This window comes from Apium graveolens, chromosome 11, assembly GCF_009905375.1.
Source record: "Apium graveolens cultivar Ventura chromosome 11, ASM990537v1, whole genome shotgun sequence".
Taxonomy (NCBI): Eukaryota; Viridiplantae; Streptophyta; class Magnoliopsida; order Apiales; family Apiaceae; genus Apium; species Apium graveolens.
In genome coordinates, this window is record NC_133657.1 from 137,108,016 (window position 1) to 137,123,908 (window position 15,893).

Sequence of the window (15,893 nt, forward strand, 5' to 3'; positions counted from 1 at the left end):
AAGTTAGCTTATACAGCTCAGACACGTATCCGGTAGCAGATCAAAAACAGTGGGAGAGTGTTCATGGTTTAGTGAAAATATTTGTTACCCCTGGTATTAAAATAAATTATCCAATAAAAAACTCGACAGAATTTAAGCTATCAATGAATGCATGGTGTGTCACTATACAGATGGTGATCCACCTGGTCAAATAGGACCATGCATCAACCAATCAAATTGCATGAAACAAACATTGAAAACCAAGTTAACTGTGTGATTGCCACGCACCCATGCCTCTCCCATGCCTTTCCCATATCAACATCCAGAAACTTCTTATCTAATATTAGAGAAGAACCTTCATATAAATCAACTCCCACCTTCTATAACTTCTTAGAACTTTCTATGAACTTTCTATTCATAAAAAAATTTTACTCTTAGAAGGCTAGAAACATCTAATGTTCCTATAAGTTGCAACGCAGTCAACTTAGTTTATTCACCTTTTCAGGTGAAGTTACTTAGTAACCCCGTCTACTTAATTAATTATCCTAGTAAGTTTTACTCATTTCAATATTTGTTACTTATATACTACATACTACATATCAGTGGCAAAGCAGATGGAGAGTCGGGGTCAGGGTCACCTGACCGTGCTCGAAATCCTGGTTCCGTCACTGTATATTTTTGTTACTGTCATTTGTACTAAACTTTGATCTTTAATGTTGTGTGTGTCCAGGTTTTAGTCAAGTGTATGAAGTTAGATTATAAATTTGTTATTTTGTAATCTTGATCATGATCAATTCATACCCAGTTTACAAGGATTGTGAAGGATCAAGTTCATCAGGCGGGGATCATCCAGAGATGATGAGATTGCCAGTACCAATGCAAGGACTGACTGAAATAGGGCCTGCACCTTTTCTCAACAAGACTTTTGATATGGTGGATGATCCAGCCACTGCTCACATTGTTTCTTGGAGTAGAGGGGGTTTTAGCTTTTCTGTGTGGGACCCTAATGTTTTCTCAACCAATCTTCTGCCAAGATACTTTAAGCACAGTAACTTCTCAAGCTTTGTGAGGCAGCTCAATACTTATGTAAGTACTCTAGATTCTTGATACTCTTCTGTCTTTATTTTCTGCTTTGTTTTTTAGTTGTGGAGTTCATCAAGACTTATCATTTGGGTGATTTTGATCTAACTTTTTGATTATCAGAAACCTTACTTTGTGATATGTCTTACTTGAGCTATTGATGTGCCTTTTAAGATCTATGGAATGAGAACAAACAAACAATTGTGTATATCTAAGGGCATACTGGTGCTTATATATAAGGCATAAAATAAATTTGAAGTTTTTGATAAAATTATTACCAAATCCCAAATGCAAACAGTGCTCTGATTTTCTTGAAGAGTCCTAGAAACTCCATTTCATTTCATAAGTTCGGGTTTAGTAACAATTCAATTCTTGTTATAAATGAAGCTTGTAGGCTGTTGATGTTGAAAGATGCTGCTACTATTCTCCCCAAAATGAAGTAGACTGCTGCTGCCAAGACAAATTTATGACTAATAATTTTTTGTTAGGAAATGATCTTCACAAAAGAAGATAAAGTGATCTCTGTCAAGTCCACCAAAACCACAAGGCAATGATCTATTTCGTAAATGTCTTTTAATATGGTTTCTCTTTACATTGAATTCAGTCATTTTGTTCTATGTAATTGTTAAAAGCAGTCACACAAGTATTTTTATGCACATGTTAATTACATCTACCAGCCTCGTATTGCTTATTTGTTGTATAATGTAATCTCTGTGTGTTTATGTGGTCTGGTATTTTCTCCAAAGGCTGTTTCGAAGATAAGTTGAAGCAGACTTTAATGATAAGTACATGGTTCAAGTTCTTAATTTGTCCAGATTGAAGCCATATAAAAACGGAATCCTAGAAGCTTGATATTGAAGATTTATGCTTGCTGACAAAAAATCAAGAATTTTTTTAATCTAATCACAAACTGCTGCTGACCTTTGGAATTGGATCCTAACTAATGCAGGGTTTTAGAAAGATTGATCCGGATTTGTGGGAGTTTGCTAATGAAGCATTTATAAGGGGTCAGAAGCATCTTCTGAGGAATATTAGGAGAAGAAAGGCGCCTTCTCATCCTACACCCACACAACAGCACGGTCTTGAGCCTTGTGTTGAGCTTGGACAGTTCGGAAAAGGCGAGGAAGTCAAATTTCTGAAGCCTGACAAACAGGTTATTTTGATGGAAGTTGCAAAACTTAGAGACCAACAGCAGAATACTAGAGCTTACCTTTCATCCATGGAGCAGAAGATACAAGGTACAGAAAAAAAACAGCAACATATGATGAGGTTCCTAGCAAGAGCCTTACAGAATCCCTCTATTATGAACCACTTAATCCAGCAGAAGGAGAAAAGAAAGAAACTTGAAGGTGACATTACTAGAAAAAGGCAGCATCCAATTGATCAGGGCCCTAATGGTTTTCAAGTTGGAAATTATTATGGGCTTCCTGTATCTGAGCTAGACATACTTGCATTAGAAATTCAGGGATATGGTAGAGCGAGGAATGAGAAAGAGAAAGATCATGATGTATTTGAGAGATTTGAGGGTGAAGGTGGAGAAATTGATGAGGAATTTTGGGAAGAATTACTATATAATGAACATGACAATGAAGTAGGTGTGAGTGGAAACGAAGAATATAAAGAGGAAGATATCAGTGTCCTGGGTCATAGGATGGGCTTCTTAGGTTCAAACCTAAAGTAGGAAGCTGGATATCATCGCCTAACCCTATATGTTCTCTGTTCATTGTCTCGATAACAATCTCACTCATATTTGTTCTCTTCCTTTGCGTGTTCTCTCTATCTTATCCCCTGTATTAGGTCCTCTTCGTAAAAGATGAAGACGCGAATTTTTCTCCAAATCTCTCGGTTCCTTGTGTTCCAGATGCATTCTGAGTGCTATTCGTCACTTCATCAGTCACTGCTCTATGGTTATGATAATTTACTTTTGTCGCCTACCTTAAGATTTTGTTGATGCAGTCAGAGTTATATTGGAATCTTGACACTGATTGGAGGCAGAACACAAAGGCTTTCCTCCTTGGAGAATGTAATTTTTGTGGGTGATTCTAACTCTGTTCCTAGTCACTATATTTCAATATTGTCTTCTCTTTTAGGTGTGCACACTTTCTCTCAATTAGCTTGCTCTTTATAACAATCCATGTGGCCAGATGTTCTAGAAGTTGCTACTTGATCACTACTCATTGTGGCCAGATGTTTCTCTCATTAGTCATTGTGGATGACTGTTTCCTTTTGTCCTGTACCTTAGGATTTTATTTGATGCAATCGCAGTTAGGTCGGATCTTGACATTGACAGAAGACGGAACACAAACACATTCCTCCAGAAATATCTTCTTGTAATCCTGTTGGTTTTCCTAACTCCATCACTAGTCAATAAATAACAATGTCATCTTCCTTTTTTGTTGTGTACTGTTCTCTCATTTAGCTCTTTCTTGATAAGCTATTGAATTGCAGCAATTCAAACAGCCAGATTTTGTACAAGTTGCTTCACATGGACTGCCACTAGGTTCATAAATTTATGTCTTTTCGAACCCACCCTGTGCATTTCATTAGCTTGTTAACTTGTATTACACCAAACTTTCATATGCTTCATCTGGTTAATCCTTGTGGCTCATAATAATGTAGATTTCTCGAAGCTTTTGAGCTGAAGATAAATTTGCGGCAAGCTTACTCAACTAGGTGATCTTTCTGAATGCAAGTGACAGTGGATTTGTCTAGGTATTTATTTTGCTAAAATGCTTTTACTAAAGACATGGTCCGCGATATAGAGCCCGTGGAGTAAAAGCATTAACATCAACTCTGGACTCTTTACAGGTATAGCATCTGATGAACATTATAGATATACAATTTGATTCCAGGTGATTGGGGTTGTCAAAAATGTATATGGTGAAAATTTGTTCTCTTGTAAAGGTGCACCGGACTTTCATTGTAACCTAGGATCGTAACTGTTGTAAAACCCTAGATAAGAAAGCTGTTTCCGATTCGGAAAATGCTAGAGAAATTATGGTTTAAAGTTAATTTTCAGATATTATGGTTTTCAGCACTTTTTTATGAGGCTTTCTTTAGGTGCAAAAGCGTACATCTGCTAGTCATTGAGCAATGATAGTGTATATCTGTTATGTTAATATGAATGCCACTGATAAAACGTAGAGGAAGAACTTTGATGTCATTTTATATGTTGTGACTGAATCTAATTGAATCTTTGTATTTATAGATCATGTGAACAGTCTATATCGCTTTTATGCAAGTTAAAATTTATTTGATTAGGTCTGACTTGTTGCTAGTGATCGCAAAACAGGAAGCTACTCAATACCACAAAGAAGCTGTAATTCAATACTGATTTACCAATGTATTCAGTTTTGAACTCCTTTGGTCTATCCGATCGACAACCATAAACCACCAAATTAACAAAAGGCTAGCCTAGCTGTGTCTATGATGAAGTTGCAGTCAAAATCAGAGATACGTCTAGTGAGTCCAAAGAATCTACCTCCTTAACACCGATTCCCCTAAATAAAAACAAATTTGTATCTTTAAATTTGTGCCGCATCTACAACATAAGTACAACATTAAAAACATACATTTCTACTGCTTACTCGCGCTATATATGGATGCCTCACTGTCCCTTGTTATCTTTTCATCAAGGATTTGCATCTGAAAATTTGCAAAATCAAAATAAAATGAATCAACTTCCCTCGAACCAAGCTCCGAGTGCAGCTAGCCCGGAGTGGATGAACAAAGGTGACAATGCATGGCAACTTACAGCAGCAACATTAGTGGGAATCCAAAGTGTTCCAGGGTTAGTCATTTTGTACGGCAGCATTGTTAAGAAGAAATGGGCCGTGAACTCTGCATTCATGGCCCTTTACGCCTTTGCGGCTGTACTTATTTGTTGGGTCGGGTGGGGATATCAGCTCTCATTCGGGAACCACCAAATGTTTCCGTTCCTGGGAAAGCCAAATGTGGCACTGGACGCCAAGTATTTGATGGAAAAAGCATTTTCGGGGATGATTCCCAACGCTACGATGGTGTTCTTTCAGTTTGTTTTTGCGGCTATTACGTTGGTTTTAATAGCCGGAGCCTTACTTGGAAGAATGAATTTCATATCGTGGATGATATTTGTACCGCTTTGGATGACATTCTCGTACACAATTGGTGCATATAGTATATGGTCTCTTAATGGCTGGTTATCAACCAGGGGCATTATTGATTATTCGGGTGGCTATGTTATCCATCTTTCTTCCGGAGTAGCTGGTTTTACCGCAGCCTTTTGGGTAATTTTCTTACAATTATTGCGGGTTAAATATCAAAGTCGTCACTCAACTCAAGATCATATATCACTTTAATCATCAAACTTAACGGGGTATCATTTGAATCACTAAAGTAATAATAAATATCAAACAGATACCTCAAAATATGTGCTCGAGAATTAAATTTATTTTATGGAGTTCTAAACATTTTTTTTAAATCTTATTACAACCAAATAAAAAGTTATGAATTTATAGTATTTTAGATGATTTTTTGAGATTTTTAAAATTTATCTACTAACTATTTTTATTTAAATAAAGTAAATGACTACAAAATTAAAAATAAATAGTAGATAAATTTTAAAAAATCTTATTATATTATAGAAAATAATAGAATTCATACATTTTCATTTGGTTGTAATAGGATTCAAGAAAAATATATAGAACTCCATAAAATAAATTTTAATTCTCAAACACATATTTTGAGGTATATGTATGATATTTATTATAACTTTAGTGATTCAAATGATACCTCGTTAACTTTGATGATTAAACTGATATATGACGTTGAGTTGAATGAGCACTTTGATATTTAACCCCAATTATTGCTTATTATAATTGTTTACGACAATTTTTGTGGCCTAGCTAGAAAATACCAACACTACACGAACAGGACTATGGACCTTACTTGCCCCTGTCTCCCTCGGTCACATTGTAATTTAAAATGTTACATGCTTCCTATTTAAATTTTTGATACAGTTTATGAAGGTGAGGTTTGTCTGTGATGTTTAGGTTGGGCCAAGAGCAACTGTAGACAGGGAGAGGTTTCCTCCAAACAACATATTATTGATGCTTGCTGGAGCAGGTCTACTTTGGATGGGGTGGAGCGGATTCAACGGTGGAGACCCTTACGTTGCCAGCACTGATGCATCTCTAGCCGTCCTTAACACACACGTGTGCGCTGCCACCAGCTTGCTAACGTGGCTGCTGCTGGACATTATGTTCTTTAAAAAGCCTTCTGTAATCGGTGCCACGCAAGGCATGATTACCGGCTTAGTTTGTATAACTCCAGCTGCAGGTACAATAATTTCGTATTCCAACCAAAATGTTAATACTCGTACATTTAATACACTAATACTCTTGGTAACGTTTGGTTTGGTTTGGTTTGGTCAATATAACAAAAATTACAGGAGTGGTACAAGGTTGGGCAGCAATTATAATGGGATTACTATCAGGAAGCATTCCATGGTACACAATGATGGTCCTTCACAAAAAAATATGGTTCTTGAAACAAGTAGATGATACAATGGCAGTGTTCCACACTCATGCTATTGCCGGAAGCTTAGGTGGCCTTCTCGCAGGATTTTTTGCAGATCCAAAGCTTAATAGAATGTTTTACAACCTCGAACCAACCTCGAATTCATGGGAGAAGTATATAGGACTTGCTTATGGGATTCATAGTGGGAGGACCACAGCAGGGTTTAGGCAAATGGGCGTTCAACTAATGGGAATTTTATTTATAGTTTGCTTAAACCTTGTTGTTACTAGCATAATTTGTTTGTTAATAAGGCTTGTTGTTCCACTTAGATTAAGTGACCAAGAGCTACAATATGGGGATGAAGCAATACATGGAGAAGAAGCCTATGCACTCTGGGGTGATGGGGAAAAGTTTGAGAAATCAAGGCAGTTTGGTTTGGAGGAGATCAAAACCAAAACTAGGGCCCAAGTTTGATGCAAGCTGGGCTTGGAGGAACTTTAAAGAGGCCCAATAATCCTGAACTAAGACCCAAGTCTGAATACATCATTCATCGGCTGGGCTTAAAGGAACTTTCATTTTTTTTAACATAAGGGCTTCAATGAACTATTATAGCAACTATTTATTTTTCTATTTATCAAATAAGCAAGTGAAAAGACTTCTACTGCAGCAATGTGATAGCAGGACTGAAGTTGCTTTTCTTTTATAGCTTATCAAATTATTTTCACATTTACTTATTTCTTAAGCTATTAAAATATTGAAAATTTTAATATAAATATATTTTCGGAGAATGTCTTCGAGCACGTGATACTCCAAAGACATGCTAATGTACTGAAAATGCTAAAACCATGTGATATTAATTTGTCAATTTGGATGAATGCCAGATGTGCACTACATATTACTATCCAGGTTAGTGATACGCTGTTGTTAAATCCTGATATCACACTTAAAATTTTCAAATAATCATGATTAAATATGGTTGTTAAATTTTAACTAGAAAACTAAACAAATCGAGCGGTTCGTGAGCAAACTTGAGTATGGGTCAATAAGTGCTCGGTTTGTTAAAAATTTAAGCTCGAGTTTGAACTCGAAAATGCGCGTGTTTAACTTAACGGGCTCAGATCGAATTGGTTCGCTCGAACTCGTGTCGTTAAAACTCGAAAAAAAAATTTATATTTATTCTGATTTTATTAATATTTCTAATGTTTTAAGTTTAAAATTACACTCAAATAGTTAATCACCGATTCATTTGGGTTATTTAAGTATAATAGAATAAATTTGATATTCGGTTGTGTCGAAATTGCTGATAAGTTGGTTTAAATGAGTTTCAACCATTTTTTTTAAAATTAAATGTTCACAATTTGTTAGTTAAGGGCTCGACTTCGGCGCGATCATTTTTGTTCAAGAGATGACTCGATTTATTATTAGTGAGCTCGAGCTTGAACACAATTTTTATTCGATACGGAAAAAAGTTAAGCTTGTCTCGTTAAGTATAAAACTTCGCTCGTCTTCGTTCATTTACTGTCCTAATTTTAACAATGATCCGGAGACTGGACTTGGATGGATCACTTGGAGAGGTTCTAATGTACAATGTAAAGAGTAAGCAATTCATTTGGATATTTAGATAACGGTGGAGATGCTCTTGGGACACATTGGGCCAATTGTTTTGACAAATCAAGACAATGGGGAATGCAGATGCAGTGAAGATATAAATAACATGTGAAGGAATGTGTGCATCAGAACCAAACAAGGGAGAGTCCGTGGGAGTGAGAACATGGGATGTTCATGCATGTTGGAGGTTGCGATATCATCTCAATTCATGTAAGTGTGACCATTATATTGGAAGTTGGAACTTGTACACTTTTGGACCACCCCAGTACCTATAGTACTACACTATGTATGAGTGGATCTGTGTCAAAGTGCACTTCAATATTTATGAAAAAAAGTTGAAGTTACATAGAATTGGGAAATGCACATGTGAAGATAGATCTTATAAATTAACTTGTATAGCCCTTATGTTGTGTTTGTATATACAGATTATGAAGAAGAATGAATGTATGAGAGAAACTGGTGATGCACATGGCACATTGAGTCAGTTTGATGCCTACTTTGTATGAAACAAATACCTACAAGACCTACTTGTGCAGGGAGGGGGGATCATTATCAAGTTCTTGTCTAGTGTTTCGTGGAGTACTATTCTTGACTTACTTTTCACTTTCACTGGATTTGATATGCAGCATGCAAGCATATTTTGACCAGACAATACTAGTATACGACACGTGAACACGGAATGAAACGACACAAATAATTAGTGTTTTGGTTCAAAAATTTGGTTCACGAACACGAAATTACACGAACACGAAAAAACACGTATATAATTAGTGTCGGGTCTGGGTTTCCGGTATAGGTGACACGGAACGAAAGTACACGGAATAAATAAATAGTTAAATTTTTTAAAAAATATAATATATATATATATATTATACATACAAAATATGAATTTTACGTATTCTAAATAATATATATATATATAAGTGTAATTTGTAAATACTAAAAGTCTAAAATACATTTTATTGGTCATTTGACTAGTTGAGCAGCCGTGAGCATTTAGGGTTTTAACTTTTGTCCCTTTACTTTTCATTTCCACAAATTTAACAGGCCGCTCATCTTGTACAAACTTTTATTCCGCTTCCAAACTCTTCTCATTCTAATTTAGATCCATACATATTACTTAATTTATATCAAGTAGTTGACTTTATGATTTTAATTTCTTTTGAATGTCGAACAATTTGTAATTTGTTATACGCAAAAATATTTTCACTTGTTTCGTACTTTTATATTCAGAACTTTGTTGTTCACTATTTAAGACAATTTAATTATCTATTGCAATTTTTAATATTTAATTTTTTTTCTTATAAAATTCGTGTACTTTAGTGTAATAAAGCGGGTAAACACGAATATATTACTGTCGGGTTAGTGTCACCAAATTAGTACACGAATCCAAATCCGGGTCGGGTTCAGGTTTAATGTTTGGTACACGAAAACACGAAAATATACGGAACGTTTGTACACGACACGAAACGTTACCAGGTCTAACTAGATACGAGCATCACTTTATAAATATTGTACTATGTTTGGGCAGATGATGAGTATACAAGAGGTGTGGCGCGGACATTAAAAAAATTATAATTTGATGGGGAAAAGTAAAGAAGATGGGTAAAGTCATGAGATCTATTAATATTTAATATATAAATAAATGTATATTTATAATTAAAATATTAATCAAAATACACCAAATTCCTGGGATTTAGTATCTAGTTGTACCCAAGAGCTAGAAAAACGGTAGAGAAAAGGAGCGGATAATTTGATGGTTTTTATGATTCAACAAACTCACGTGGTTGTCTTGTATTATTAGCCTAGGTTTCAGCATCACTTCGTAAGTACTACTCCCGTTATTCCCTTCAATTGTATACAAAAAATTTGGATGTTTCTCGCATTTATATATATTATATACATTTTAAAAATGAGTAAAATTTAATCCAATTATTTTTATTACTTTTTGTCCATTAAACTCCTTTTATATATTAACCAAAAACCCATGCGATGCACGGATTATTTTTAATATTACATATTTTTTTAATTTAATTTGGAGTAAAAATTGTAAATTATGAAACTTGCTTATTAGAAATTTTAATTATATGATTTGATAATATTTATTAATATACACATATGTGTATAAGTTAGTTATACTACCGTTTTAAAAAATAATTTAATGATTGAGATTTATATTTTTATTAATTTTTATGGGTATGTTTACGAAAAATTATTATATTTAATTAAAATATAAATTTTAGCTGAGATCAATAGTATATAAATTGTCATTAGTCTGTTAACCGGCCAAATTCAATTAACTATATTCAAGTTTATGTTAGTTTAATATGTTTAAACCCGAATCAATAGTAAAATTTTATGTATCAATGAATGACAAAATTTATGTTAGCTTGAGGCCCGTTATATCAACCAAATCCAGCTAATTATACTTACTATTTTATTTTATTTTAACCCGGGATGATTATTATTTTATTTTAGACCGAATGGATAATATGTATTATTTTGTTTTAGTTTGATGACATTATAGCGACCCCGCGATTGTTTTTCAAATTTTTATTTTGTTATTATCCGGTTCAATAATATAATGTTTTTTATCGGGATCGATAATATTTATTATTTTATTTTAGCCCGATATTTCAAATTCAACTAACTATATGTAATTTTTAAATTTTTTTTATTTAAAGTTGGATCAATAATATAGCTTTATTTAATCCAGGTGGTAGTTTGATGACATTATATCGACCCCACGAGTTTTCTTTTAAATTTTTATTTTGTTATAATTTGGTCCAATAATATAATAATTAGCGGGATCAATATTTATTATTTTATTTTAGGCCAATTATTCAAATCCAATTAACTATATGTAGTTTTTTTTATTTAAAATTGGATCAATAGTATAATTTCGTTTAGCTTGGTTGGGTGAATATTATATTGTTAGATATATTTGATAATGTCATGGCTAATATGATTTATGTTTAGTTTTCAGATCTTACTTAACAGGATAAATCAGTACTTAACTGGGAATCAGTACTTATACTGGAAGTCAGGACTTAACGATATCAGTACTTATATTATCAGGAGATAATCATCAGAAGATGGATATTAGAACTTAAGTGCTGAAGGACGTTCAGATAAGGACAGTAGTTGATTAAAGGAAAGAAGATCGAGATAAACATAAGAAGAGATATGCATGAAGAAGGAATTCTATGAAGAATAGAATACTTGGAAGAAAAGATATCTGATTGATATATTTTAGGAAGCAGAATTATATTCCATATCAATTAGCGATTATCTTGTAACTGCGTAGTATATAAACACAGATATAGGGTTTACACTATAAGTGTTATCATATTCGAGAAGATTATTCATTGTAACCCTAGCAGCTCTCGTGATATTTGTTCATCACTGAGAAGTAACAGTTCCATACTGTAACAGAGTTTATTGTTTCAATAAAGTTTATTTTCTGTTACTTGAAATATTAGAAGTTCGATTTGATTGTATTTTACACTGTATTCACCCCCTCTACAGTGTGTGTGACCTAACAAGTGGTATCAGAGCCTATCTGTTAACACACATTAAAGATCCAAACATAATCATGCTGACATAGAAACTCCAACTAAGCCTACCAAAACTGAAGAACCTCCAAAGACACAAATTCAAAGTTGGTATGAAACCATCAGAGTTCCCATACTGAGACCATCTGAATATGCCATATGGAAGGTAAGGATGACCATGTTTCTGGAAGCTACAGATCCAGATATCTTGATAGAATCAAGGAAGGACCTCACAAACCAACCAAGCTCGCTGTTGCAGTTGCAGGTGAAGCAACAAAGACCGTACCAAAGGAAAAGAGTGATTATACTGCTGAAGATATCGCATCAATTGCTAAGGATGCTAAGGTACGACACTTACTGCATAGTGCCATTGATAATGTAATGTCAAATAGGGTAATTAACTGCAAGACTGCTAAGGAGATATGAGATGCTCTGGAAATAAGGTGTCAGGGAACTGATACAATTAAGAAGAATAAGAAGACAATACTCACTCAAGAGTATGAACACTTTGACTCAAAGGCTAATGAATCATTGAATGATTTATATGATAGATTTGTCAAACTCTTGAATGATCTGTCACTGGTTAATAAGGAGTATGATCTTGAAGATTCAAACCTTAAATTCCTGTTAGATCTTCCTGAATGTTGGGATTTGAAGGCAACAACAATAAGAGACAATTACAATCTTGATGAAACAACTCTTGATGAAATTTATGGAATGCTCAAGACTCATGAACTTGAGATGGAACAAAGAAGCAAGAGGAAAGGAGGAAAGTCAAGGACAGTTGCTCTTAAGGCTGAAGAAGAATCCCCCAAGGCAGCTACCTCAAGGAAAGACAAGAGTAAAGCTCTTTTCACAAAGTCTGATACTGAGTCATCAAGTTCTGAAAGTGATGATGACTCAGATTCTGAAACCTTGCCTGAGACTGATGCTGATGAGGAGATGATGAAGCTGTGTGCTCTTATGGTGAAAGGGATCACAAAGATTGCATACAGGAAGTTCAGGAAGGGAAAGAAGTTTTCCAGGAAAGGCATAAGTTCTGATAAGAAGAATTTCAGAAGATCTGAAGGTAGAGGAGGAAAGTATGATAGAGGAGATTATACCAATGTCAAATGCTATAACTGTGGTGAGAAAGGCCACATATCTCCTGATTGCAAGAAGGTAAAGGGTGACAAAGGCAAGGCTCTTGTCACAAAGCAGAAAAGCTGGACAGACACCTCAGACTCTGAAAGTGAGGAGAACTATGCATTGATGGCAAATGCTGATAAAGAAAGTGCTGAGAGCAGTTCTGAAGCTGCTGAAACAAAGGTACCTTAGACTACTTATGCTTTTCATACTGATGATATTAATGAGTTGAGAAGATATCTTAAAACCATGTTTGTTAGTTATAGAGATCAAACTTTAACATGTGAAAGATTTACTTTTGAAAATCTTGCTTTTAAGAAAAAAATGATTTCTTAGAAAAAGAGTTAGTTATGTTCCATCAAACTCAGAAGGATAGAGATGATGCTTTTTATGTTAGGGATGAAATGCTAAAAATGAATGAATCTCTAAAAACTAAGTTAGAAAAGGAAAGAGAGATAATCAGGACTTGGACTAACTCTGGCAGAACAACTCAAAATTTTCTAAGTAGTGAAAATTGGAAAGAGGGCTTAGGTTATGGAAAGGATAAGAATGATAAAGGAACTGTAGAAATTAAGCCTGTTGTTAAGCAAAAGCCAAAGTTAAAACCTATTAAATTTGTAACTGTAAAGTCTGATAATGATAAATCAGATGTTAGAGAGGGATTAACTTCTGACAAACTAAAACAGGAAAAGACATCTGAAGTAAACATAGGCTTAATGACTAAGAAGCAGCTTAAGTATAAGCTGAAATATGTTAAGAATGTAAACAAGGTAAAATCACCTAGGAAAAATAGGAATGGAAAGGAAGGTGTGAATAAAAGCAATGATTATAAACCTGTTCCTGATGCTCCTAGGAAAACATGTCATAACTGTGGAAGTTCTAACCATCTGGCTTCTTTTTGCAGGAAGAATAAGAACATTAACTCCTTACCTTCAAAATCAGGAGTTAAGAGTCAGTCTGTTAGATATAAACCACAAAATCCTTGTTTTCATTGTGGTAGTTTATGACATTCCATTTATACTTGTAAGGAATATCATAGTTTGTACTATGATTATTATCAATTAAAACATTCTTTGAAGAGAGTTTCCATTGTTCCTTCTAGTGTAAATTATGATTCAAAGTCTGATAGTGTAAGTTCTGATAAGAAAAATGTTAACATAAACTCTGATGCTAAATCCGCTGCAAATGTTAACAAACTTGATAAGGCCAAAGGATCCAAGCAAGTCTGGGTCCTTAAAACTAATCATTAGTGGTCTTTGTGATTGCAGGGCAACAGGAAAAATATTCTAGTTCTGGACAGTGGATGTTCAGGACATATGACTGGAAATAAAGCCCTGCTATCAGACTTTGTGGAGAAAGCTGGCCCAAGTGTTTCCTATGGAGATGACAACATTGGAAAAACATTGAGATATGGCAATATCAATCTAGGGAATGTCATCATTAAAGATGTAGCTCTGGTCTCAGGACTTAAACATAATCTGCTGAGTATAAGTCAAATATGTGACAGAGGTTATCATGTTGATTTCTTTGAAGAACACTGTGAAGTTGTGAGTAAATCCAAAGGCAAAGTTGTTCTAAAAGGATACAGGCGTGGTAACATTAATGAAGCTAAGCTTTCAACAAGTACTGATGGTTCTGCAATCTGTCTGATGAGTAGAGCGTCAATTGAAGAAAGCTGGAATTGGCACAAGAAACTCTCTCATTTAAATTTCAACAATATAAATGATCTAGTCAAGAAAGATCTTGTGAGAGGACTGCCAAAGTCAGTATTTGCTCCTGATGGCCTTTGTGATTCTTGTCAGAAGGCCAAACAAAGAAAATCTTCGTTCAAGAGCAAGACTGAATCATCAATTCTTGAGTCTTATCATCTACTACATGTTGATCTATTTGGTCTAGTGAATGTCATGTCTGTTGTAAAGAAGAAATATGCATTGGTCATAGTGGATGAGTTCACCAGATACACATGGGTGTATTTCTTGCACACAAAAAGTGAAACTGCATCTATTTTGATTGATCATGTCAAACATCTGGATAAATTGGTCAAAGATTCTGTAAAAACCATAAGGAGTGATAATGGCACTGAGTTCAAGAATTTGATAATGGAAGAGTTCTGCAAAAACCATGGAATTAAGCAGGAATTTTCTGCTCCTGGAACTCCACAGCAAAATGGAGTTGTTGAAAGGAAGAATAAAACTCTCATTGAAGCTACACGTACAATGCTTGAAGAAGCAAAGCTTCCAACCTATTTCTGGGCTGAAGCTGTGCAGACTGCTTGTTTTACTCAAAATGCAGCACTCATTAACAAGCAAGGAAAAACACCATATGAGATAGTGAAGAAAAAGAAGCCAAATCTGAAGCACTTTCATGTATTTGGATGCAAGTGTTTTGTTCTCAAGACTCATCCTGAACAGCTATCTAAATTTGATCTAAAAGCTGATGAAGGAATCTTTGTTGGATATCCACTTTCCACAAAAGCCTTCAAAGTCTATAATTTGAGAACAAGAGTGGTCATGGAATCTATCAATGTCTCTTTTGATGACAAGAAAATTACTGGTCTTGAAGATTATATTGACCATGATCAGCTGAGATTTGAAAATGAAGACTCAAATTCTGATACTGAAAATCCTGACAGTCTAAGTCCTGATACTGTAAACTCTGATGGATTAAACTCTAATGTTATTGAAACTGTGGTAACTATGCCAAAGAAAGATGCACCTATGCAGGGGGGGCATACTCAAGATTTTACCACATCTCAAGAAGCATCAGAACATACATCTGGCTCTTCAAGTTCTGATTCGTCAAGTTCTGATAAGCCAAGTTCTGATAGTGCTGAAAATCTAAATTCTTAAGAATCCAACTCAGAGAGCATAATTTCAAGGGGAGCATCAGAAAATGAAATTGAAGACAGCATGGATCATGGGGGAGCATCCAGTTCTAGAGAAAACCTTCCATCTGCAAGGAAGTGGACTAAATCACATACACCTGATTTGATAATTGGAAATCCTGATGCAGGTGTCAGAACTAGAACAGGTACTTCAAATGAATGTCTTT

The 15,893-nt window shown here is 34.7% G+C and overlaps 2 protein-coding genes across 13 annotated transcripts; both read left to right on the forward strand.

Annotated features, from left to right (window-relative positions):
* The first annotated feature begins 376 nt into the window (after window positions 1-376).
* LOC141697538 (heat stress transcription factor A-7a-like) lies at window positions 377-4,098 on the forward strand. 12 transcript variants are annotated; one of them, XR_012564758.1, is made up of 6 exons: window positions 377-527; window positions 710-1,065; window positions 2,009-3,091; window positions 3,325-3,397; window positions 3,508-3,559; window positions 3,679-4,098. XR_012564758.1 is itself a non-coding variant. In XM_074501956.1 (3 exons), the coding sequence occupies exons 2-3, from the start codon at window positions 766-768 to the stop codon at window positions 2,738-2,740; spliced, it is 1,032 nt and encodes a 343-aa protein (XP_074358057.1). In that variant the 5' UTR covers window positions 377-527; window positions 710-765; the 3' UTR covers window positions 2,741-4,098. The 12 variants fall into 12 exon arrangements, 3 of the variants coding, with proteins under 3 accessions (XP_074358057.1, XP_074358059.1, XP_074358058.1); XR_012564753.1 differs by having other exon boundaries at window positions 2,009-3,559; window positions 3,679-3,771; window positions 3,868-4,098; XR_012564755.1 differs by having other exon boundaries at window positions 2,009-3,397.
* A 632-nt stretch (window positions 4,099-4,730) lies between these two features.
* Window positions 4,731-7,291, forward strand: LOC141695919 (ammonium transporter 2 member 5-like). The gene is made up of 3 exons (XM_074500123.1): window positions 4,731-5,324; window positions 6,090-6,375; window positions 6,488-7,291. The coding sequence occupies exons 1-3, from the start codon at window positions 4,731-4,733 to the stop codon at window positions 7,027-7,029; spliced, it is 1,422 nt and encodes a 473-aa protein (XP_074356224.1). The 3' UTR covers window positions 7,030-7,291.
* The last annotated feature ends 8,602 nt before the right edge of the window (window positions 7,292-15,893 follow it).

Bases quoted from the DNA above. Each gene is read 5' to 3' on its own strand.
- LOC141695919 (XM_074500123.1), top strand. From the start codon at position 4,731: ATGAATCAACTTCCCTCGAACCAAGCTCCGAGTGCAGCTAGCCCGGAG. The intron at 5,325-6,089 runs GTAATTTTCTTA...TGTGATGTTTAG, and splicing joins GTTTTACCGCAGCCTTTTGG to GTTGGGCCAAGAGCAACTGT. The intron at 6,376-6,487 runs GTACAATAATTT...CAAAAATTACAG, and splicing joins TTGTATAACTCCAGCTGCAG to GAGTGGTACAAGGTTGGGCA.
- LOC141697538 (XM_074501956.1), top strand. From the start codon at position 766: ATGATCAATTCATACCCAGTTTACAAGGATTGTGAAGGATCAAGTTCA. The intron at 1,066-2,008 runs GTAAGTACTCTA...TAACTAATGCAG, and splicing joins TGAGGCAGCTCAATACTTAT to GGTTTTAGAAAGATTGATCC.